At 35.2% G+C, this 27782-nt stretch overlaps 1 protein-coding gene across 9 annotated transcripts in view; it reads right to left on the reverse strand.

The window, feature by feature from the left end:
- LOC145690762 (uncharacterized) overlaps positions 1–27782 on the reverse strand; it is a 94798-nt gene that overhangs the window by 38276 nt on the left and 28740 nt on the right. For all 9 annotated transcript variants that reach the window (XR_014132273.1, XM_081765991.1, XM_081765985.1 and 6 more), the window contains 2 exons: positions 19385–19492; positions 13324–13447 (listed from right to left, as the gene is read on the reverse strand). Coding sequence is in view for 8 of the 9 variants with exons in the window: in XM_081765991.1 (XP_081622117.1) it covers positions 13324–13447; positions 19385–19492 (232 nt within the window). In the remaining variant the exon portion in view is untranslated. The remainder of the gene's footprint in view (positions 1–13323; positions 13448–19384; positions 19493–27782) is intronic.

Consider the following 27782-nt stretch of genomic DNA (forward strand, 5'->3'; position numbering starts at 1 on the left):
CTTCTCAGATTTAACGAACTTCTTGTATACTTTCCGTGCAAGGCAAGTAGAAGCTGAACTACACGTTCTAACGACACAGTAGGGATGGAAGCCTTGTCCTAAATACATTTCACACACTGAGCAACGTCTCTCGCCACCTTCTTTACAGATCGATCATACTCTTTCCCACACTTTTCCACCTCTACTAATTGAAAATAATGCTTCATGACATCTGATTTTGTGGGCAACTGCACACCTAAAAGCTCAGCTGAATGTTTAAGGGTAAGTCGTTCTTAATCTTGTTCTTATCTTCGGCATGGTTAGAGTTTTAATATTTATATAAAATACAGATCTCACATACATTACATAAAGTTTAATTTAGAGTACACAAACTGTTTATACACTTACCAACTACGGACAACGGAGTAAACACTGAAACGCATTAACACAGCAAAATTACCTTGAAAAGATCGTCTTCCACACTCGAACAAAGTTATCGAATACCAACGTTGTTTCTTTTTAATACTGCTACTATCAATTGGACTAGTCCAAATTGAATTCTTATGCAGGGGAGGAAGGTAAGCTGTATAAAACAGTACGAGAATTTTATTAAAAGAAAAAGAGTGTTGAAGGGAAAATTATAATGAACAATGAACACATTTATCGGCATATTAATTCAATACTAGAAACTTACATGAAACCACAAGTACAGTATATGATATACAATAGTTTCTTTGCTAAAATGGGCTATTTTATGGTTCCAAATCTGCCTAAATCATCTAGAAATTATTTCTTCAAATTTATAGACTGCATAAGTTAAGAAATATAGGTAATACTTTTGCTCATTTACCGTAGAAACAGAGAGTGGTGTGTACGGCGGGTTTGCATGCCCTATAAAGACAAAATCTTCTTTTGGCGATTCGTCACCGGAAGATATTTGATTTCAGCAACGAAATTTTTACAGTATTTTATAAATATTAACTGACAACTTTTCCGCACCATTGCGTACGTCCCTGTAATTTTTACACTAACAGATACAAAACGCTGAAATTTCGTGCCATGCAAATATTGATAGGGCGATATTGTTTGACATATTTTGCAATATAACCAAATTAACGATACTGCCAACCCTACATAAAGCTATATATTTTTTTTTAAAATGGCGTATTGGTTATTACGTATTTCAAATCTACATCATCTTCTTTGTTATCTTTGTCTCCAGCTTTCCCATCTTTATATGGGGTTGGCATTTTCATCTTAAATTCTTTTCCTTCAGTCCGCTTTACCCTTGCGTCTTCTATTCTCTTTCTCTCTCTCACAGATCATTTTGGGTCTTTCCCTCTTACCTGGTACTTCCAGCTTTCCAATTCTCTTTCCCACATAGTCCCCGTTTCTTCGTTCTACATATCCAACCCATCTCAGCCTCCATTCTTGTAACATTTTTCTTAAAGATCCTACCTCTTATATAATCGTTCTTTATTTTATCCTTCGTCGTTACACTACAAATCCATCTGAAGATTTTCATATCTGTCCTTCCATCTTCTTTTCTTGGGCCCTTATAATTGCCATTACTACACATCATGGACAGTCTTCTTACGAAGGGCAGTCAACATGTTCCCGGAATATTGTTGTAGTTTTGGGATTTATAATGCAATCACAAAGAATTTTGTACTGTACAGTCCTTAGGTTACCTAATTATGAAATTGTCAAGTGAGAACAGGTCACAACAGGCAGTGTATAAGTAGCGTAGCTGAACGGAGGAGTGTGTGGTGATCAGTTGATGCAATGTCGCAGTTCGTGCAACGTCCAAAACATCAAGTTCTTATGCAAATTGGGAAGAAATCTGCTTCAGAGACTTTGATAGCCTTAAAAACAGTTCAGCAACATCGGATGTTTGGCTCTTTCCAAAGTTTAAAAAAAAGGGCCTTTTCCGCTTCGCCAACGCAGAAGAGATCAAAACTAACGCGACGGCTGAACTTCGGAAGATACCAAACGAGGCCTTTCGTCGGTGTTTCCACTAATCGCAGGAGCGGTGGAACAATTGTATTGTGTTTCGCAAGTGTCAACTTTAAAAGCGGTTAAGTAAATGTGTACTTATATTGTGGTAATAAACAGCTACAATAGAATTCCGGGAACTTTTTGAATGTCCCTCGTATACATGGCTTTTTAACCTACAACATACTCTCCTGTCACACAGTACTCCGCTCATCCTCCTCTACTTAGCCAGCCAGATTGTATTTTGTGTTCAGCTTCAGTATGTAACCCTCTATCCTAGCTCGTCTTTTGTTGAGTGCCATATATTCTGTCTTTGTCCTACTTATGCTCATGCCTCTCTCTTCCAACACCCTTCTCCATTCTTCCGGTTTCTTCTCTGCCTTATCTTGGGATGTTTCGTCTATAATAAAATCATCTGCAAACAGTATACTCCACTCCTCTATTTTTTATTTCCATTGCCAACTCATCCATTACCAAATTGAACACATACAGGCTGAGAGCAGAATCTTGATGCAGATGAACTTCCACAGGGAAACCTTCTGTCATACCCTCACTACTCCTCATTTGGGTCTCATGTCCCTCTAACATGTCTCTTACCAGCCATATACTTCTTCAAAAACCTCCTTTCACGCATCACCATAGTTCTTGTCTGTCTTTGAAAACGAGATGCAACTCCGCTCGAATTTCGCTATATTGTTCCACCAACTGCCTCAATGCAAAGATCGCATCAGTTGTTTGTTCTTCCGGCATAAATCAGTTTCTTTCCAACAGTCATCTCTTGTCTCTTTCCTGCAACTATACTTTCCCAGATCTTCATGGTATGAGACATTAATTTAATTTTTCTGTAATTTTCAGAGTCTTGCACACCATCTTTATCTCTACAAATTGGTAATAATATACTTTTTCTCCATTCATCCAGTACCTTCTGCTTCCACGTCTTTTTCATGAGATTCCACAAGATATCTATTCCTTCCTTGTCCTTTCCTGCCCAGACTTCTCCAAACCTCTACAGGGATTTGATCAGCACTTACTTACTGCTTTCCCGATTTTCATTTTTTTAATTGCGTTTTCCACTTCTACCCTGCTTACCACAGCTCTTTCGGCTTTCTTATTTGCTAGTTTGTATGCCGCCTTGCCCTCCATGCTATTGTTTCATTCTTTTCTTCATCCCTTATGTTTTATTCCAACTTGCATTTCGTCGTTCCACTACTAAGTCTCCTTCCTTTCTCTGATATTTCTCCAGCACTTCTTCTCCGACTTCCATAATGATATGACCATTAACATTCTATCATTGTTACACAATCTTGTTCAAAAAATCTTCTTCATCTACCTTGCTTTAGAAGACAATAATGTAGCAACCATACGTGGAAAATTCTAATACTTTTGGTTCTAAATAAAGATCTCAATCGGCCAAAGATAATTTACATTTAACATACAAAGAATGAAAAAGTGATTGACTGGACCGGTACTCGAACCCGGATTCCCGGACCCGGACTCTTTGTATGTTATTGAACTCCCACCTACAACGGATTTGGTGTGTAAAAATAAGTTTAAATCGGTTGTTTCATTTTATTAATATATAATCCACATTTGTTTAATCTAATTCCAACTGTAGATAAGAGAATAGAGTTATTTAAAGAATGGCCGCTGAACAGTTAAAAAAAGACTGTACATCATCTATCAACTTTATTTTTTGTAGGATCTTTTCATTGAACTCGTTCCTTGATCCTTCTTCTTTTAATATTTACCATTTTATTCTTTGCTCTGCCTGTCTTGAGTGCTTCGTATTATTTGTCCATTTGTCCATTATTATCTCACAAAACGAAAACTCGCAATACTACACTTGCTGCAAACTAAGGACGCTAGAATAACAAACATAGAGTAACAACAAAATTTTGAAGGGTTCGACAACAGTAGTAACGCAAGTAATATGGCCAAATAATTCACATCCAAAGTACCTTAGTGTCGAATACTACGGTCATCATATGAAGTAGTTCCAACATGTACAAACAAAGTTCGAAGGAATTGAAAGCTTAACTTTTTCCGAAGGACTTTATTTCGAAAAAAATGTTGAGATAGTATCACATCCAATTCCATAAATGTTGTCAATAGACAAACGATTATAATGCTGTTTACAGCAACTTGAAATCTCAAACCATTCAGGAGATGTGAAAAAGAAATGGTAAATATTGTTATATTGATTAACATTGCTTATTTGTGGAACGTTTAAAAACAGTTTTCGATTTATTTGCATCTATAACATTACAACAATATTTTTCCGTAGGTGTAATTACAAGCGAATTATTCTGATGATGTAAATTTAACCCTTTCCGCACGGGAGTACAAATTCTTAGATTATTTTCATGAAACCGGTTTATCCATACTACATGAAACATATAGAGAACATTTTTATTAAAACAATGCGTAGATCCACCGTAGGTTCTGAGAATGTGGACCCGCACAATTGTGCGTGTTTTGAAGCCGTAGTGAGCGTGAGAAATGAAAAATTCTCGCTTGTGTAATACAGAAAAGCTACCCGCATGATTGTGCGGGTTCGAGCGGAAAGGGTTAATAGAGGATGATATGAGAATAATACAAAGGACTTGGTTTAGAAGAAAATACAGAGAAAATTAAATACATGAAAGTTCGTCAAGATCGTAATACAGCAAATTATGGATGCGTTAAAATATCAAATAATACTTTCGACAAAGTGGCTACTTTTAAATATCTAGGATCACTGTTAACAGACCAAAACTATATCCACAAAGAAATTACATGTCGACTGAAAGCAGGGAATTCGTGTTATTATTCAGTTTAAAACCTTTTGTCGTCGCAAGTTCTGTCGAGGAAATTGAAGCTTAAAATATATAAAACGATAATCATGCCTGTTCTGTATGGTTGTGAAACATGGTTACTTACTCTGAGGGAGAACACTGACTAAAAGTATTTGAAAACAAGGTTCTGACACGAATATTTGGACCCAAGAGGAAGGGGAATGGTGTAAACTTCATAACAAGGAACTACATAATTTATACGGTTTACCAAACATTGTTAGGGTTATCAAATCTAGAATGCTCAGGTGGGCAGGTCATGTAGCCAAATGGAAGAAAGAAGAACGCTTTCAAAGTTTTATGTGGAAATCTAAATAGGAGAACGACTATTCGGAAGACCTAGACGCAAGTGGAAGAAAAATATTAAAATGAATTTAACAGAAACAGGAATACAAAGTAGAAACTGGATCGAGTTGGCTACGGATAGAAGTCAATGAAGAGTTTTTGCGGAATTGAACCTCCGGGTTCCATAGGCCATAGAGTTAGTTAGTTTTAGTTAGTAATTACAAGTTATCGGATTACATAATTTTACCAGTGTTTACCGTATCTCAAGAACGGTTTGAGATATCAAATTGCTATAAACGATATAATGGTCTTTACATCCATTGAAATTGAAAACCACCTATGCGATTGGATAAGGCACCTATTAAAGCACTTTCTCGAAGTAAAGGCTTTTGTAAAAAGTCAAATTTTTAATCCTTTGCAACTTTGTTTCTATTATACACTCAAGTACTTTGGATGTGCACTACCTCGTCTGTTTCACTTGCGTTATTATCGGTGTAAAAACCACCAAAATTCGGATGTCTGTAATACTGTAGCGTCATTAGTTTGCAACACTGAATAATAAATGTGATATTTACGTAAACTTTTGATTAACATACAATATAATAGCGTAAAGCGCGAATTTGGAAAATGTAATAGCGTGACGTAATGCCACTTGAAAAAAAAAAATTTATGTTGGATTGGCCACACTGTTAACATAGTGATATCGCAGACAGGGGCGTCATTTAGGGAGGGCAGGAGGGGGCAATCGCCCCCCTCCCAAGAGTTTGAGAAATACATATACTTTAGTCGATTGTTTACTAATATACTAGTACAAAAGGTTAAATTCTTATGTCGGTAGTACTCTTGCCCTCTCAAGCAAAGTCTGAAATGACGCCCCTGATTGCAGAATATGTCAAACAATGTCCCCTCCCGATATTCGCATGGTACTTTTTTTTGTCTATTAGTTTAAAAGTTACAAGGACGTATCAAGATATATTATCCACCCTGTATATACAATTCTAGCAATAATCTTAAAACGAGAGACAATCAGAATGTAGTGCTCTTTTCGTTAAAAAAAAAAAAGAAGAAGAAGAAGAAGAAGAAAGCCCTAAGATCTGTCCATTAATTTCAAAATAATTGACAATGTATGTACAGGATGTTAGATTCTTTAGCTGCCAACTGTACGGTCACATTCAGTTTTAACACATAGAACGGGTCGGGATCAGCGCTGAAGCTGAAACTTTGAAATCTTTAGCATTTAGCAAAAATCAGAAATAAGAATGTAGAATTCCTGAATTATCTTCGATAAATTTAATTTCACCTTTGTGCATGTTATTATTTTTAACCACGTAAATTTATATGTCCTATGTTGTTGAAAAGTGCTTATTCCTGGCCGAATGGTTAACGCGTGGTGTCAGTGCGGTGACTGCCTCGAATACAACCTCTAATAGTGGTTAGGATCTCACTTTGAACAATAAATCTCGTTTCATACAGTCTGTACTAAAGTCAAAACCAACCAATCAGTCTATATCTTTGGAAATGAGACAGACGAAAAGTTTAAGATTTCTGCTAGAAGAAACAATCTGAACAAAATTATATTCTTGTATATTTTGCTGAAAAGATTAGAGCTTTAATGGCAATCAAAATTAAAATGTAGGATTTTTGAAGATTTGTGAGAACGATTTTGCTATTTTCTCGTAATCTCTCAAAGAAAGATAATTGAACGATAATGAAAACTGAAAAATTGATTTTTTTTCTTGTAAGTTGTAACTTTTTTCTTCATATTTCATTAATAAAAAACTGACCCTTATAAATGTCAGTGATTTTGAAAACTTTTTTTCCATACAAGCAGATTTGTAAGACTGAACCAATTACTTTGTTCACTCTGCCTGCTCTGAGCCCTCTGGACTATTTCTATGGAGTCATGTTAAAATGGGATATTCATCGACCATTTTCTTTTCAGAGAGAGTTTTAAAAACATTCTTTATAGAAACAATGCAAGACACTTACATTTGAACACCAGCTTAGGAATAGTCTTCACTGTATAGGAAAATAGATGTGTGCAATTTGTATGTAATACCATCAGCCGAGATAGCTGCGCACATCTTATTTTCATATGCATTATGATGTAGACATTAATTTGTTTACTTTGTATAATTACAGTAAAAGATGTACATAATGATAAAAGAGGAAACAAGATGATGATAATAATAATAATAATAATAATAATAATAATAATAATAATAATAATAATAATAATAATAATAATAATAATAAGAAGAAGAAGAAGAAGAAGAAGAAGAAGGACTATTACAGCAGGTTAAAGCCTTTGTCAGAAGGTTAATATATTAAAATTATAAGGTTCAAACTGATATATAAAACAAAAATTAAAAAAAGCAGTCAATTTCATAATATACTATTAAAATTACTATGCAAATTAAAGTCTCATTTAACTATTATTTAAAAGAATGAAACAACCTTACTTAAAACTGCATATCCAACATGCAAAAATCTTGGTCACTCATTGTCATATTTTAACATAAAAGACTAGTTCTTTGAATAAAAGATTATAACATAAAAATACACAGAAGATACACAATAACAATAAAATAAAGATAAGCAGCTAGAATCCTTGTCATAAAGTTAAAAGTTTAATTTTTGTAAGAAAGGCTCTGATATTTCTCCTAACATATGTTCATTTTAAACTGTAAGAAATTGTCATTCTTCTTAGTATTTTACGTTTTGAATTTAATGCAACCAATGTCAATCGATTCCTAACACTATAAATCGGCACTCTTATTCCTATATTTTCTAAGCAATATTCGCTATTATATTTGTTATCAAACACCATTTGAATAAATAATCAATAACTTTCTTCTTTTCCGATAAGGCTTGAAGTCCCGAAAATGTAAACCAACATACATATTCATGTGCATAATAATCCTTTTTCATTTTATAACATAATAGCCTTATAAAACATTTCTGTACAGCTTCGACTTTGTTAACAAGTGTGTTGGATAGACTGTTCCAGACAACTGAACCATATTCCAATTTGGATCTAATAAGTTTCTTATATAGGTACAAATAAGAACTACTATTGTTTTTCTTGTTGATTGTACTATGTCATTTATGCGATTATCAAATTTTATTGTCTGTCATACAAAATATCGAGATCTTTAATTTGTTTAACTTTGTCTATTGTTACTCCACTAATTTTATATTTGCTAACAAAATATTGAGTTTTATTAGTGAATGTCATATGTTTAGTTTTCTCAGAGTTGATGATTAATAAATTATTTTCACAGCATTGATTTATTGTATCTAAATTTTTCTGCAGCAGATAATTATCATACTCGTTATTAACTACCCTAGAAAGCTTTATGTCATCTACGTACAATAGTATTTTTGAGTATTTGACTCTTCCTGGTAAATCATTGATAAACAGAGAAAAAAGAAGTGGCCCCCGGAGAGATCCTTGAAGTATTTCCTTCCCTATTTGACTTTGATTGGATGTTACATTCCCAATGTTTATTTTAAAAGTTAAAATAAATAAATAAATAAATAATAATAAAAGAATAACACTATTGAATCATACTATCATTCGTATTGAAGTTTCTCCGTGACTATACTCCGAGTAACTTTGTATACAATGTACATTTCTTATAGGGATAAAAAAAGTATCGCAACCTAGTGGAACCTTGCACATTAACAAGATTGGATTGGTGCTATTTCATAAGAAACAATTTGATGGCAGAAAATGAAATGGCCACAAGCAACAAAATATGGACCCCAATCGATATCTTTGACTCATGATGGAAGTTGCAGACCAAGTTTCGTATTGGGCAAGAAGACAATTAAGATCAGGACTAATGAAAGCGATTCTTGTTGAACAGAACAATGACTTCACTTTGGCAGACGACACACAACGGGACGAAATATCAGAAAGCTGGTCAAAAGTCAAAGAACAAATTTAAGATTTGAGAATTTTTAGGATTTGGATCGTATAGTAGAATGTTTGAAATATCAAATTTCGTTAAAACCTGCGGAGCAAGCAGTCATCTGAAAAGTGCCGTTTGACTGGTTCGGATGTAGTGAACGTTAACGTGTTAAAAGAAAATAATAATAATAAAAACTTTGATTTAAAGTATTATTATTAATTTTTTAACATTTTTTTTGGGGGGGTGGGGCTTAAACTAGATGAAAGTATGTAGAATTGACAATTTAAGATGAGGAAACAATTAAAAGTATCACAAATTATCATTAAAGTTAACGAAAAATAAAGAAACAATGATAATATTAGGTAAATGCAAACAGTTATGATTTCCGCACAATTCTATTGACACATTGATTTTACAACACACGCAATATTATACACAAATGAAATTTACATTACACAGCTGCCCATAGGTGCTCTTGCAAAATTTATGCACGTATTTTCCAATAGATGTCAAGAATACCAAATTGTATCAATTATTAGTCATTTGACACTATAGCAATAATAAATATATATGTTATTTTGTTATATTGCAGTTTACTTCATAACCATTTTGAATGTTGAAACTCTGACTTGTTATCAGTGACCTCAAACATATGATGAAACTATTTTTCAGTCTATTTGAAGCTTTAAAACATTTTGCCTGCCATATTGAATTTTTGATTTGTGATCTCAACCGTTATTAGCGACCTCGAATATCTATATATTCATAATATCATGCAAATTGACCAACGTTTTCATATTTTGACCAGCTTTTTGGGATTTCAAGACTACTGTGCGACAGGTTGTCTTCCTGAAGTTTTAGAGGAATTGATCAAATGAGGATCATAGAAAGGACTTTGTGGAAATCTGATTCATCATAACACCGTAGTACATACAGCTCCTTGGATACTTGACTTCTTTGCTGACAACAAAATGCAACTATTAATCCTCTCTATTCGCGCAATTTGGCACTATGCGGTAGCATTCTGTTTCCAAGATTTAGAAGATTCAAATGCAGAACTTGGTGGCGCCATTCACTGAGCTAGAAATTAACTATTTGAATGTCCAAACATTTTTTTTCTTCTTGTTGATATTTGCACAGTGCGAAATTTCACAGTTTATATATATATATAATAGTTTACAACTTACAAGGGGAGTTTCAAGATAAATTGCCCACCATATATATAATATCTTCTTATGTACACACATTCTATAAATATGTTGTATCTGTTAAAAAAAAAAAAAAAAAACTCCTTGCTAACCTAAATTATTAGGTACACCCCTTGATAACTTTACTTAAGTCTAATACTATGCTTCAGGGGGCTCGGTGGCTCCGTGGTAGACCGTTCACCTCTGGTGCATGGAGTTTCTGGTTCAATTCCAGCTCGTGCCAAGTGGACTTTGTGGTGGAAAAAACCGTGTTCGTGGTTTTCTCGGGGTTTTTCCCTCCCACTTTACTCATTCCACTATTGTATTCATTTATCATCATCATTGTCTCCTTTAGCCTAGCTGACACAACCATGGGCGTAAAACTGAAAGATTTCATTTCATTTCATTTTCAATATCATGCTTCACATATAGCTGTTAACTATTGGTTCGATGATCTCCCCTTGTATTTTCGGACAACTCTCATAATCTTCTTTTCAAATATCTTTGATTCCCTTTCTCTGATACACTGCATTATATTTCAAGTTCCCCACTATGACTATATGTATAACCAAATAACTAAACACGTGAACATAGTTGAAACACTCTAGATTTGTACTCACTAAAACGCTGCTATATCCATGCTTGTGGATCAACTCACATCACTGTTTATCATCTACTATAGCATTCATATTATCTTCCCAACACTTACAATAATAATAATACAACACACGCCATCAAACATAGCGTAAGATATACTGTTTCCTTCTATATTTCCTTCTATCAAGAAAGTTCTGTTGCTTTTTCACCTATCACATTCGAACATCGATATGTCAGCTAAGACGTAAATGGAAGATCAAAAATAGTCCCCATCAGCATTGACGACCTTCTGCCAACGTTCTGGAAGGCCATGGATTCTATCGTGGTAGAACTTGGTGGGCCGTGAAGCGAAGAAGGTATCAAGTGCATTTTGCACCTCTACTATGGATCTGAACTGGTGTCCTCTAAGGTGATTGTCCAAGGAAAGGAACAGGTAATAATCGGACGATGCAATGGCTGGGGAGTATGGCGGATGCAATAGTGTTTCCCATTCAAGGCGTAGAATGGTGTCCCGGGTCATCCTAGCCACGTGGGGGCTTAGCGTTGTTCTGTAACAGGACCCCTTTGCGATTCAGAAGTGCTGGCTCTAGCATTTTGAATTTTTCTTGAACACGGCTTAACTGCTGACAGTACACAGTTGCATTGATCATTGACGCTCTGACCAGCTGCCGATTCACGATGCCGCGAGCACTCCACCAAACACACAGGAGGACCTTTTTCTGGTGCAGTGCTGGTTTCGGCTGTTTTGAACCGGTTCATGCGATGCTAACCAATGACGGTGGGCCCGTGGAGCTTCGTACATGACCCACTTCTCATCATATGTCAATACCCATCCAGAAATGGTTCCTTCCTCAGACGAGACAGCAAAGAAACACAAGTGTCTGCTCGCGTTGCCTTCTGCCCCGGAGTCAAATCATGTGGAACCCAATTTGTAGTGCTTTCAAATTGATGGAGGTGCTGCCAAATGATTTCTCCACTCATACTGCATTGTGGTCCCAGTTCCTTACATGTCTGGCCACTGTTCGCCTCAATGGCTGCCTGAAGATCTCCATTTTGTACATGTGTTGCTCTTCCGGCTCGTGGTACGTCTTCGAATGTTTCGCCACCATCTTTAAACTTGTTAAACCGCCGGTGCACTGTCCGCGTAGTCACGACACCCTCACCAAATGCCTGATATATCCCAGTCTGAACTCGTATAGCATACACACACTTATGACGCTGTGTGGACGTACCATGTTCACTCTGTCCTTACGCAAGTTCACGGTGTAACTGAACTGCTACAACCAGTTAGTATGTTGGATATACCTACACCAACAACTGACTTTCGCCATATCTCCGTTCGCGTTCAACTCAGGTGTGAGGGCCAATTGAATACAGACTTCCACAAAAAGCCACAGAACTTCCTTGGTTACCTTTATACATCACTATTCAATCAAGGAAAAATATTATTACCACTACAGCCTAAAAACATGAAATTCTTTCATAATCTGAATTTCAATAATCTGCATTTCTTACCTAAATTCATCATTTTTACTCTGAAAGCAAGTAGGGTTTCAAAATTACTAACTAATATAGAGATCTCTATACAGAACTATACAAACTTCATTCTTCAGGCCACTCAGCCTTGAGCTAGATACTGTTTAGTGAAGTAAGAATTTTAAACTTGAATTACCAATTCCATTTTTATATACAGGGTGTTTCAAAGCAACACCGACAAAGTTTGGGAGGTGATTCCTGACACTAAGGTAAGACGAAAAGTATAGACCAACTTGGGTACACAAATGCTTTCTTTCGGAGTTATACGCTGCCGAAAACATGAAAAAATTAACTTCTACGGTATATAGCTCGAAAACTATAGGGACGTACGGTAGTCGGGCAAGACTTTACTTAGGAACAAATATGCATCTTATCCAAAACTGCAGGTTTTAAAATCCTGCGGTACTTCCGCAACAATTTTTATAGGTACATTGTGATTACTTCAAATTATAAGTCCGTAGCCAAACTCTCTCTATAAAAATTGTTATGGAAGTACTTCAGGATTCCGAAACATGCAGTTTTGGATAGGGCACATATTAGTTCCTAAGTGAAGTCTTGACCCGAATACCGTACACTCCATAGTTTTGGAGCTATGGACCTCTAAAGTTCATTTTTTCATGTTTTCGCAGCCTATAACTCCGAAAGGAAGCATTTGTGTACCCAAGTTGGTCTATACTTTTCGTCTTATCTTGGTGTCATGAATCACCTTCCAAACGTTGTCGGTGTTGTTTTGAAACACCCTGCATATATAACACGAAAAATACCCCTCCCCGAAATTGTCAGTCGGTAGATACACTAGTATATTGAAGGATATCATTATATCCTCACTTAAAACTTCTGTTGGGCGGGAATTTATGCACAATTTCTATTCTCTGTAACTTGGTCAGCAGGATAAACTATTTTCCGCAGCCAACATAAGACGTTTCCGATGTGATGTCAAAAATTGTTTTTTCTATGTATTGGTCTAATAGAGTATCACTTTCAAAATCTACTTACCGGATTGCGTGTTCTGACGCTGCTATCACTCGCAGAAGACACGTGATCATCATCGCCGTCCTTCAACTGCATTTCCTTCAGCATGTCAAGAAAATACCTCTTCTCAGCAAGCGACTGTTTCTTCCTTTAGAAAAAGGAAGAGAAAGGGATATCAAACAAATCTCTTACCTACAACTAGGAGATAATATTAAGGAATCAATCAGTAATTTGCAGAGCGGTATGTGAAAGTCACAAGTGTTCATACAATAAAGGGAAGTAACGTTTTAATCAGACTAAATACACCAACAGATGACCGTCATTTTCACTTTTACAAACGCCCGTAGATGCAAAGGAAATGCCAAATTAAATTTTCCACTTGCGTGCACCTTTCACGGCTCCTTCTTACAAGAATCTAGAAACACGATTTTTTGGATACTTTTCATCGTTCCTAATATGATTTTACATATTTCAGCAACTCAACATCTGGTCTTTCATCGGAGAAATTATGACAAATACGTTAGTGTTTTAAACTAACGAAAGGTACAAATAAATATGGACAACCCATCTTCGTGTGAAGAGGAAAAATGTCATCTTGAAGAGTGCATCTTCAGAACAGTATTTCTTATTGTTTTGCAATGAAAATAGAACAATGCATACGGAACACTGTGCATTTCTCCCTGTGCACTATGGAATTTCTCAAAATCTTGTCTGTTCTCCTAATTCTCTTGTCAAGTTCAAGGAAAACATTTCAAGGAAAACAGTTCAAGGAAAACATTTTTATATTTGTATGACGACAGTTTTTCTCCTAAAGAGGTGCAATATAAAATGATAAATTTCACTGACGGCAACAGCAAGGGATCCACACATAATTGAAAAATGTCATTGTCCTTAATATTATACGATGTTCTACGAGGAATGGAGTGACCTTTATTAAAATATTCTACATATATAATACATCAGCGCTAGCTAAAAGAAGCTTTTTAAAAACTAAGTTCGAAAGAAAATGTATCCACAAATACTATTAATACCATTATTTCAGTATACAGTATTAAAAAAAGAAGTATTGCTTTCAAGTTCTTAGATGTGCAAATACAACATAATTTTCAGTACAGGTTAACTATTTTTTGAAAACGGTAATTGTCAATCTTCAAAAACAGGATTGTTAACTCGTTATAACAAAGTAGTGCATACATATAGTTCCACTTGGATCAATACATGCACTAATATCAGCTTAATCAGTGGTCTAAAGCTAGATGGATCTGGAATATAGGAATGTACACTGGAGACTGAAATTTAATTATATTAACACTCAAATTTATTAAAACAGCCTGAAAACCTCAGAGAGCGTAAATCATGATTTTTCTTGTCTTAATTGCCACTTTCGAAACTTCTAATAGTAGCAAAACTACGATTATTTTTAAGAGGGTGAAAGAATTGAGAGGACCGTTCGTGTTTGTATATATATATATATTCACTAAGTTTCATGAAGCACAAGGCCAATGGCTGAAAATGATCAACATAAAAAAGATAACATCATAGAAAGAAAAAAAAAAAACAAAAATGAATAAAAAATAACTAACAAAACAAATACCAAAAAAGAAGGTTCACATCTCAATATACGATATTCTTTTCAGTTGAGTGGTGCTGAAGTTTCGTTCAGAAGTAACACTGTTAAGATCTGTTGAAACAGTATTGTAATCGTGCGTTAGTCTGTAAAACAAGGAGCTCTTGACAATTGATAACCTAGGTGTTTCATAAGCTAGCAAATTAAAAGAGCGAGTTCGCCGCGGAGAAACCCGAAAGTTAATCTACGATACTAAGAATTCAGAGTCAATTTTACCATTAATAATTTTATACAGATAAAGCAAATCAGCAGCGCGGCGTTGTTTGTCAGGAGTACATAGTTTCATTCGAGACATTAATTTCTGTCTCGAGTTATCACGTGATTCAGGAATTCTAAATCTAACTATGGCAAGATAGAAGTTTAGTATATATATATATATATATATATATCACAGTGCGCGTCGGGACCGTAATACGGCAAATTGTGGAGGCGTTAAAATATTAAATAATACTTTTGATAAAATGGATACTTTCAAATATTTAGGATCAATATTAACAAACGAAAATCATATTCACGAAGAAATTAAATGTCGACTAAAAGCAGGGAATTCGTGTTACTATTCGGTTCAAAATCTTTTGTCGTCGCGAATTCTGTCGAAGAATTTGAAGCTTAAAATATATAAAACGATAATCATGCCTGTTGTTCTGTATGGTTGCGAAACATGGTCACTTACTCTGAGGGAAGAACATAGACTGAACGTATTTGAGAACAGGATCCTGAGAAGAATATTCGGACCCAAGAGGAACGAGAATGGGGAATGGCGGAAACTTCATAACGAGGAACTACATAGTTTATACGGTTTACCCAACATTGTTAGGGTCGTCAAGTCTAGGAGGCTTAGGTGGGCAGGTCATGTAGCTAGAATGGAAGAAAGTAGAAACGCTTTCAAAGTCTTGACTGGAAGACCCATAGGAAAACGACCATTAGGAAGACCTAGGCGCAGATGGGAGGATAATATTAAGATGGATCTCGCAGAGATAGGAATACAAAGTAGAAACTGGATGCAATTAGCTAAGGATAGAAGTCAGTGGAGAGCTTTTGTGAACGCGGCACTGAACCTGCGGGTTCCATAGGCCATAGAGTTAGTTAGTTAGTTATATATATCACAGTTTTTTTTTTTTGGTAGATTTAGCTTTTTACGTCGCAAATTGCTACACAAATTGAAATTTGCGTAGCTAGCAATTTTTAGGTTTTGTATAACATTTTCAGCAGCTTAAGAAAATATCATTATTATTTCTATTTTATTTGGATAGAGAATAATAAAATATAACATTTTTTATGTATCACAAACAATAATGATATCGAAAAGCAACGCAAAGAAAAAATATTTAAAAAGTTCTTTGTCCTATATAGATCGTCTCAGCTGGCAGTTGGTTTCGAATGCGTAGATATCGAGTGTTCTATTAAGTAACGAATGCTTAACGCCGTCACGAAACGGAGAATTGGAGTCATCTAAATGAGCCTTCATTTTTACGATAAAGCCATAATAAGTTAATTTCACATAAATATTCATTTGCTAACTGCTTAACCAAATGCTAGTCGAGTCCTTTTTATTGTCGCACTTTTGCCAGTGTTTTAAACCAAACAATACTCTTCTTTCTTGCTTTTCAATGGAAAACAAAAGGGTTTAGCAAAAACAATATTTGTGGAACTTTCAGTTTGACGTCCCATGATTATGCTCTTTAGGCTAAGGGAGACGGGTGATTAAGGCAAGTGAATGATTGAAGAATTAGTGGAGTAAGAATGTGGGAGAGAACGGGAGTACTCGGAGAAAACCCACGAACACGATGATGATGAATATTCATTCCTGGACAAACGATATCTGATAACTAGATGTGTCATTCATGTACTCTTTATCAAAAAATAAATAAATAAAAAAATAAAAATAAGAAAAACAACCTCAGAAGAAACTTGTACAAAACCAATATTTGTTCTGCACTGTGTCTCTTGTTGCTATTTTATTATTAATATATATTCTTTCTAGTTTACTTTCAGGTGGCAGTAGAGGAAGTAGCCCAAAATATAGTGCAACTGATGAAAATTTTAATGAAAGGCAAATAGAAAAGAGAAATTTTATCTTATGTATTAATTGTATTATTCTTTTACAGGGTTTTCCGTTTTTGTAGAAAAAATAAAATAAAATAAAAAATACATAAAATAAAATAAAGAATGAAAAAAGGTTATATAAAAGGGCATGGTTTAAAATATTAGATACCATGCCAGAAAAATATGCCTCACCTCAACCTGCTAAGGAATAATAGCCGAACAAAAGAGAGAGATAAACTGAAATAAAAGTATAAGTAAAAGAGAGAAAATAAAGGCAAAGTTGCGACTGCCATATAATAACGGCCTGGGCCTGGGGCGGCAATAGAAAAGTAATTGGCAACGTAATTGGCAAAGTAATTGGCAAAGTAATTGGCAACGGCAGGGGAACGTGGAGGCCTTAAAACAAACATAAACTTCTTATCAAACCAAGAAACAACAATGTGCAAACACAAGGACAAGAGGGTATTGCTAAAATCCCGGATTTATGCTAATGGTCTTGTTTCCGAAATGTGAGATGGGGTCTTGCACCTCGAAATCTCATTAAGGTGCTTTATTTCCAGATGCAACATAATGTCAAAGTACATAACACATCTTCGTTATCAATTTTATGATAAGTCTCCAGTAATATGGTGTGTACTCTGCAATGGATTGATTTATATTATTGAAAATCTAAAATATATCTAAAGGAAAAACGTTGGTTTATAAGTGATGGGATATTTATTACTGAACATTTATTGAAGCTGTAAACTATTCGAAAAAATTCTAGTGAAACTAAACATTTATTGAAGCTGTAAACTATTCGAAAAAAATCTAGTGAAACTAACTTCAATATATTTATTGTAATTATTTATGTACGCTCATAACTCCATTAAGTCCTCTATTGCTGTTTGAGACATACACACACACACACAAATCAAAATATTTAACTAAAACTAATTCAATATTGGACAAGAAACAAAATAGCCTTTTCCACATGTAAATCTTATCGCGACTCTCAAAAGTCATTAAAATTAATGAAGCTGTTTCTATTATTCTCGAATAGACGGTAAGAAATTGTTATCTGCTACTTTTTAGAATTTGAAATAAACAACATTTAAAAACATATAGTTCAATTCCAAAATATCAAAAAAAAATATTACAAAATAGTTTAGTTGAATTAGTTTTCTTTGCGGTTATTTTTAAAATTCATGAGATTTATTTACAATCCACATGTACAAAATATCAAAATGCATAATATGTAAAATCTGTAGTAACTAGCAGTGCTGATGCCCTTTGCAGTGTCTAATAAATTATATCACATTTTTCGACGAAAACATTACAATATTCTGAATTAAATCGTGACATGTATTTGAATATAAATTATCTACTCTCTTTCACTCACCTGAGAATCGTATACACTTTCATTATCACGAAAACATAAATTGCTTATTCTCGTTTCTTCAATAAATACATTTGCAGATGTAACATAATAATAGGCCACTTTATTTACGAAGTTCAACGTTCCATAGCTAGTCAGAATTGAAGTACCGGTAACTATTTTCCATAAAGGAATGTTCTGCCGCTATGAATTTCATCGGAAAAAATACTTAAAACGAAAGAATTGCAATTGGAATACTGTAAGAAGTGACTATCTAACTTTATTTTACTGTCATTTAAGATAATTTGAAATACGATATTTGGATCGAAGTATAACGACATGCAAAATTCACTAGTAAATGCATTTTCCTTTAAAATATACTTTTTAATAAATTTAAAAGTTTCCAAAATATACTTTACGGTATACTTAGAAGTTTCCACGACTTTATTGTTTCATTTTTCCCTTTTAGGTTAAGTCTGCGAACATAGATTTCATTGTAAACTCCAATATCGACTATTATTATTGTTGTTGTTGATGTATTATTATTATTGTACAGACATAACTATCTTTCTATCAATGCCCGCTTCTTCTTCCTGTACTCCTACCAACCAATCTCATTAGTTTAATACCTTTTCACAAATCTCTTTCCAGCTTTACCTGGCAATCTGCACACTAACAAGGTTGGATTCGTGCTATTATATGCTACACAAATTTGATGGCAGAAAATGAAATGGCCAGAAGTAACAAAATATGGACACCAATCGATATCTTTTACTCATGATGGAAGTGTGAAATCCGATATCGAAGTGCACAGTCGAGGTCATTTACTTCTTTCCCCAAAGCAAAGGGAAGGTTTCCTCCGTAAGAGGGTGGCGGGGATGGGGTCGAAGTGTTTCACATATTTTCCGAGGGCACACTTGAAATAGAAAGGCTCTAGTGTTGTGTAATAAAGTTCTTATTATTTTGTAATTAAGTAATTTGTTTTGTATATCCACTTCTGATTCCTTTGTACCAATTCATACATAATTTTAATACAAAGTATAAAAGATGCTTACCTTGCATAGATGTTTGTCTCCCTATACAACTGTACATACTCAGCTTTAAGAAGGTTATGACGAAATGCAGAACACTTGTTGGCTCTCAGATCTTGTCTTACATCATATCTGGAAATATGGGTAGAACACAATATATCAATGTCACTTACTATAGAACATTAAACACTGGATTTGTTTAACAAATAGGATTGCAGAATTACGCGCGTTATATGTATTCATTAGCAGCAATCTCAACATTTCTTCTTTTTTCACTTCAAGTAACTAACTGAAAATTCAACTAAGTAGAAACCGAACATATGTTTCCGGTTTACTTTCACGGTGCACTAATCACTACGCTACCCAGTCCGCCCTGAACAGCACATAACTTTCACTTAATATTATATACGAAAGAGACTTATAAATAAATAAACAACAATAATAAAATAATTATATAAGAAAAGGAAGAATCAACTGATTGTTTCTTCATTTCTCACGTTATACATATACACACAACAATTCAACCGTCATAAATGTTCTATTACCATAGACATACATTATGCAAACACAATAGATGATGTGAAACATTGCTTATGATCTAAATGTCTAAGCACCGTGTCTGCTGGCAGCGGTTGGGCAACATAGTGATCAGTGCATCGGAACGGTGAGCCAGAGACAGTGGATTGATTCTCGGCTCGTTCGTACTTTTCCACCTCTTGAATATTCACTGAATTTACACCTGTTGGATATGGTGTAGGAAAAAACTATAGTTGTTTATATATATATATATAATTAAGTAAATCAAGTTGTATTTAAAAACAAATCAATTTGATTATCAACGTTTATTACTTTTACCAAATAAAAAACTAAATAGCATCTTACACATACATCTGGGATTAATTCTTTTAGAAAAGAATGAGGAAAATATTCTTGGGCGCATAGGTCTCACCTCACCTACTCAGTGATCTCAGTGATCGCCATTAAATTCAAAACGGTTCAAGGTGAAACGTGTGAAGTTACAAAAGAAATGTGTTTTGATTGCTTCATTTTGTGGTTTGTGATGCGCTCTTATTCATGCTCTTACGTAAGATTTAATTTATGCAATATCAATCACTTGTCATATTCCATAGCATATTTAGTGACCACGACATTTGTCAGCGGCGTGTACAGAGTTTATACATATAAAGTAGAGTTCCGAAAACTCGGCCTAATGTGGGCAGATGAGTGGCCGAGTTTGTGAAAATGCCGGGTTATCGGCAACAGGGTTAAAACAGAATAAGTACAAGTTTCCTCAGAAAATATAGTACTATACTTGTACGTATTGGTTGCATGAGAATACAACAGAGAATAAACTGCTCAATTCATTTATTTATTCCTTTTTTCAAAAAAAAAAAAAAAATATATATATATATATATTTTTAGGCCATAAGGCCCTCTTTTACACCTAACTACTAACAAAAAGTTGATTGATACAATAAAAACACGATATATTGATTCATATTACATACGCATATACATAAACACAAAACACACACAGGCACTCACACACACACACATGTTTATTAACAACACAATATAAGAATAACTAAGTATATAGTTGCAAAGAATCTTATAAAAGTTTTATGTTATGTTTATCAGAGAATGAGTATGTTAAGTGGACAGGTTCTGCTTTAGCAAGTTTTTCGTTTCTAGGGCAAATTACCCTTAAACAAAGGAAAAGTACGTACTTTATGAAGGCATAGAGCCTTTACTACATATGAAAATGAAAATTAATGAATACACATTGTACAGTAATTTGCCTGATAAGACAGATCTCAGAAAAATATTTTTTTTCTTGCAAGATTACTTGCAAGTTCGAGGGAAAAAAAACTTAAGAAAGGTGATTTTTTTAACATGACTGTACACATAACATAAGAGGATAAAGTCACATATCATCACATAAAGACACTAATGATTGGACAAATATCAGTTCACAGTTAGACTATGTATATGGTGTGTTATCTAATTAGGATGCAACGACAGTGTCTACCAAGCGCATAGGGTGGTTAACTTTGGCGGTTAACATTATTATTACTTAAGGTGCAATGTTATGAAGATACAAACATGCATAAATTGTATCACCCATCTTCTACTTCTAAAACTTCTACACTGTTTCTTATAGCCGATAAATTGTAGAGTAGAATGGGGAAATTGGGAGATATGTTTTTGTCAAACGTTTTTTTTCCCCTCACACGTTATAGGTGTTATTCTAGCTTTAAGAACTGATTGTATGTTGCAGGTTCTTCTGCACCTACTGTGGTAGTGGTACGTTTTCTGCATCTTTACTTGCTTTACTTTTGATGCTGAAACGTGTTTTGTTGTTGGCCTGATTTTCACCCATTACCCTCTTCGGGGTAATTGGGTGGAAAATGATTAAAGCCAGTCCCGGTGCACATAAACTCGTGGGGAGGGGGGTTGGGTGTAAATGAAGAAAACTTAAGCTTTCACTTTGGTGTATATAACTTATATTTCATATAAAAACTTATAGTTTTATGTGGCCTAAAAAAAATACACCTTTGTTTACGCAAAATAAGGAGTAACTTATTTCTAAATCTCAAAGATATTTGAATGCCTTTTCAAGTCTTCCAGTTATTGTTTATAGCATAGTATATTGTCCTGTGAACTTAATCCAAAATATATTACATGCGATATATATATATATATATATATATATATATATAGATAGATAGATAGATAGATAGATATACAGGGGATAGACAAAATATCTAAAAACACTTCATACAGGACACGTAAGTTTGGCCTTCCACAGTACAACGCGTGTTGCGGTTGCCGATCGTTTTTTGTTTTCAATGCGTCGTGTGGACCTTCCTCTTCCGTCAGCAGTAACCTGTTCAATTGTGGGTGTCGTGGGGTGAAAGTGGTGCGGTAAAATGGGCGACAGACTTCCAAAGAGGCATGATTATTGGTGCCCGTCTAGTTAGAGCTACAGTGGTAACAGTGGCGAACATTGTGGATATATCGAAAGGGACTGTGTCCAATGTCACGAGGGCATACACAATTCATGGGCAAACGATGTCTGCAAAGCACAACAGTGGTCGAAAGACAATTCTGTCAGATAGGGACCGGAGAGCATTAAAACAGATCGTAGCAGATAAAAAGAAGACCACAGAATGAAAATTACGTCTGAACTCAATTCCAGCCTACAGAACCCGGTTTCATCGAAAACAGTGCGACGGGAACTTCATAAAATGAAAATTCATGGCAGGGCCGCAATCGCCAAATCCCTGGTCACAGCAGTAAATGCGAAGAGGCGTATCCAGTGGTGCAAGGACCGCAGGCGTGGACTCATGAGCAGTGGAAACACGTAATGTGGTCCGATGAATTTACCTTCACCTTGTTTCCAACAACCGGCCGTGTTTGCGTATGGATAACACCGTCGCAGGCCTATGATATAGACTGTCTGCTTCCAACTGTAAAGCATGGGGGTGGTTCTGTTACAGTACGGGCAGTGATATCGTGGTTTTCCGCAGGTCCCATCATAGTCCTGCATGGAATGATGAATGTTAAGGCGTATGGGCCATTTTGGGGGACCAGGTTCTACCCATGGGCCAAATATTGTTTTCTCATGGTGATGGCATCTACCAAGATGATTTGGCACCCTGTCACGCTGCAAAAACGATGAAATCATGGTTTAAGGAGCATGACCAAGAGCTATCACACCTCCCCTGGGTCCCACAATCACCAGATCTGAACGTCATTGAACCATTGTGGTCTGAGTTAGAAAGGCGTGTTCGGTCTCATTACCCTCCACCAGCATCCCTTAAGGAAATCGAGCATATTTTGGAGAAACAATGGCACAAAATTCCACACACCACAATTCAGGAGCTGTATACGTCCATTCTACGTCGGATCCAAGCTGTTTTAGACGCAAAAGGAGACCCCACACCATACTAGGTATGATTTTCCCACTTTTGCAAACGTTTTAATTTTTTTGTCCAACCCCTGTATAAATATATCGGGTGTCGCCGACGGACCACAGGGCAGTATTCTACAAGTCAAAATAAAGCTATATATATATATATATATATATATATATATATATATATATATATATATATATATATATATATATATATATATATATATATATATATATATATGTATGTATGTATACTTTTCGGGTCCTCGTCTGGAGACACGAATTGCACAATTTGGCAACGTCGCAAATAAAGAACCGTAGAGTAGATCTACCAATCTATCAAATAGTCACATCAATTCTTTGCAGATGGCAGCTGAAGACTATATAGATAAATACTAGCAGCAATCGGTTTAACTACGTGATGTACTCAAAGAGTAATGCTAACAGCTATAAGTTAATCTGCGACGTTGCCACATTGTGAAATTTTGATTCCCCGTAGCAGCTGAAGGAGGCCCGGAGAGCATAACACCATAGAACATTTTCGCTTTATTTTGGCCTGTAGAATAGTGTCCTGTGCTTCGTGGGCGCCATTTTTAGAACACCTGATATAATTTATACATATATATATATATATATATTGTGGCAGAGCCCTATATCTTATTTATTTCAAGTATATTTTAGTTAATCATATTTTATTAAAGATTTAAATTTTGAGTTTTAAGATTTATAAAAATAACAAAGTAACACGGAAACAATTATCAATGGAAAAACAAATTACATAAACGTTGTAGTCATTGCTTTTTAAAACTTATGTAACAATGGTATGTAGCACGCTTTCTCTAGCAAGTTGTTTTATGTCAGGAGATTAAAGATAAAACCTAAGTAATGTCTGATCGGAAAGAATTAACAAAATTCATTGTAAGTAAATTTGTAAGATGTTTGTGAACACCAGACACTTTCTCGGGTATGTTAGAATTGCCAGGAATCGTGAGTCGAAGCATTCCAAGGATTGCCAGTCGTCGACCACAATGAGGAAACGACTGCGTTTCCTAGACAAGAAAGAGCACACGCCTCTGACGTCATGCAGAAACGGCACATTCCAGATGAAAGGAAGTTCCACAAAACCAGGAGGACCAGAGGTCACACGGGGAGTTTCACGGAGAGTTGCACGGAGGAGTTTCACGAGGAGAGTTCTACGTGAGATCGTGACCGTCGAGAGAATCGAAGATTGAAGTTGTAAGATTCTATCTAACAGTATGTTTAGTAACAGCTCGTCTTAAGTTACGCGACTTGACATTTAACTAGACGAACTCTGAAAGTTCATTATCCGCTTCGAAGAATAATCACTATGCTAGCCGTTGGCAGAACTTCGATGCATTCAGCATAGACAGCAGCTTGTTCGTAGTTCGAACCACCGTCCCATCCAGTGGAGAGACCATCAGAGAGACACCGCCTAGTCTGTGGCCAGACGATAGGAAGGAATCATTGGACCAGCACCAGCAGGAGTAGCAGAGCAGAAGCAAAGAGGTATGTGCTGCTTTATAATCATTGATCGACAGCTCAATGTTTGGTATGCAATGTTAGATCTGGCAAACTTCTAATTACCCGAATTAGCACACGACACTTTACACTTACTTACACCTAATAATGAGAATACAACAATAATTTAATTATCAAAGTCGTGAGTTGTTATTCTGTTATTGAAATCCCCGTAATATCATGAATCAAACTATTACCTCTCACATAGTAGTATATTATGTACCCACTCATTTCAGATAGTGAGTGGAAGGTAACTTCTCTAGGTTCACACAAACATCCCCAAGTTTAGACACGAACCAGGGAGGTTAACAATATATATATATATATATATATCAGAACTTTGGCGGAAAACGTTAAAAAAAAATAGGAAAACCAAGAGAATAGGCCCTGATATTCAAACATAGGAGAAGGTAATAATACTTAAGCTAAATAACTATAAACTATTACAATAGAACATGTGTTGGAACTCTAGATTGATAAGCAGGTCCTATTTACAGTATCAGCACTATTGGCATATACGCAACGGCCACTAGAAGCCTAAGTTGAATAAAATGGCTTAATAAGCACAATGCACTATGAAACAAAAATGTACACCACAAAACACAAATATAGTACAACTTTTAAATGAATTCTAAGCAAAAAATGTTCACTTAAGGCATTCCCTCCGTATCATAATTGGGAGGTACAAATTTTAACAAAATTTTAACTGCCTCACAGTGAGAATTCACCACTTCTGCTCTTCACGGCACCATCCTTATGATGTTTTTAAGCAGCAACAAAAAATCAGGATCAAAACATTAACAGATGCGCGATTTATTGTGACTCTAACCAAAACACACACAAACCTGAAACTCGGTTTCAATTATGTCATTTCTCAACCAAATCAGTTCTTGGTTTTTATTGTCATTACACCCTCTCAAAATTCATCTAAGCTTTTTTATCTTTTTATTTTTCTGATCAACATCTCCCCACCCAAAATTTATACTGAAATGCAAAATATTGAAATTTATAGTGAAATGATTTTTTTAAAAAAAAGTTTTCCACCCAATTACCCCTTGCACCCAATTCTCCCCTTCTACTCGTATCCTACTGATTTAATCAACTACACCTTGGTTTAAGCCAGCCAACTCTGGAAGAAAGGTCTAAATTTTGTTTTGAAACTCATCCTGGTTCTCAAGTTACAGTTTTCTATTTATTGATCTCCGCAAATTTGCGAAGATTGGCGCACTGAAGTGCGTAATCCGTAAATGGAGTCTCAAAAAGATAAATGTAGTCAATGGACTTTGTAAGCTAGGCTTTAAACTTAGCTAATCATAGTTATATGAAGAACAACATATTAGGCGTAAGCTCAAAGTGTCAGTCGTTGAGAATTAAGACTACAATTTTTCATTTAAAACTAAAGAACACGTTGAACTCCTTCAAACTGCAAACTCCACAGTTTATTATCCATTCCTGAGCAAATATTATTTTATAGAAATATGAAAACTAAGTTCATTTTTTTAAATTCAGATTTAAAATTTTGAATTTAACAATAGAGAAGGGAAGGTCTTTCCTCATTATAAAATGTATTGTTTAGCAATCTCTCCGGTGACTTCACTTAATGACTTCCTTATGTTTTTCTTCTACTTTTATTAAACTTGTTGTTATTTATTCTGACCACTAACTGTCTCCTTTTTTTTCTTTTTTTTTTTTTTAATGCAAAGCAGATGATGTTCATCTGTGAAGAATACACTACAGCGAAAATTTTACCAATTATTCCGATGCAAGTTGCGTCATAAATTGGTTTGAGGTTATCAGTTGATAGATTATTTTTAAGAAATGAGAATATAACGGGTTCTATAAATATCAATACGAGAAATATGCTTCCCAGAGAAGAAGCTCGTAAAATTGTGTATAGAATGCACAAGAAAGAAAGAAAGAAAAAGGTTAAAAATGTCTGCTTTGATCCTGGATCATGCTATATGCATTTTGTAATGAACAGCATTGGATGCATGGGGTTTCTCAGCGTTTAGCCTTCCTCTACTTCTTACACTTTTCGGTGCGCTCTTTTCATAACTACTAATTATTTCATTATCATTTACCGCGTCTTCTTTAGCATAAAAAGCATAAGTACGAAATGTAGCTACTACCATTTTTATTTTTATAAACGTTGAATAGATTAGTAATACTATTTTTTGCCAGTTGCCAATAGTCGAATAAATTCCAGTGCAAAAAATGAAATGAAATCTTTGAGTTTTACGTCCCACGATTATGCCGGTTAGGCTAAAGGAGACGGTGATGATGAGTAATGAATGAAATGGTGGAATGAAGAAAGTGGGAGGAAACGGGAGAACCCCGAGGAAACCCATGCACACGGTGTTTGTCCACCACGAAGTTCATGTGGCGGAGGCTGGGATCGAACCCAGGACCCCAAACACCAAAGGTGAACGCTCTTCCACCAAGGCCCCAATTTCAGTGCCAGTACCCTAATGTTGAACAAAATCAATATAAGAAGTTTTGTTTTTCAGTACAGAAACCGTTGTGTTTAAGAATCTGTGAATACATCCAGAACCACTAGAATAGGTTCTCTAAAACGAAAAGCTATTATTCCACATTTTGCAGTTTGCACTTTACGCTTTAAGAATTGTACTTTACACTTCAGACATAAAAAATGTGTTAGTAAGAGAAGTACTAGTGATATATCACCCAATCTATATTCAAGCAAAATGCTAAACAGTTGAATGATTTAAACACAAATATACCAATCACAAGAAGTGAGAATAATTATATCTATGCAAAAGTAAGGAAATATACTATACATATATGAATCATGTGACGGAAATTACGAACTCCATTTTGTAGAGAGAACAGAAATGTGAGTGAGAAGTACATAAAAGGTTTGGCTGGTTCAATTGGTTTCAACACCAAGGCTGAGACGTGGACAGGCTCGTAGTAAGAACACTACAACAAGGCACCTAGGACCGA

The sequence above is a fragment of the Thermobia domestica genome, chromosome 7 (assembly GCF_964235325.1).
Source record: "Thermobia domestica chromosome 7, izTheDome1.hap1.1, whole genome shotgun sequence".
Taxonomy (NCBI): Eukaryota; Metazoa; Arthropoda; class Insecta; order Zygentoma; family Lepismatidae; genus Thermobia; species Thermobia domestica.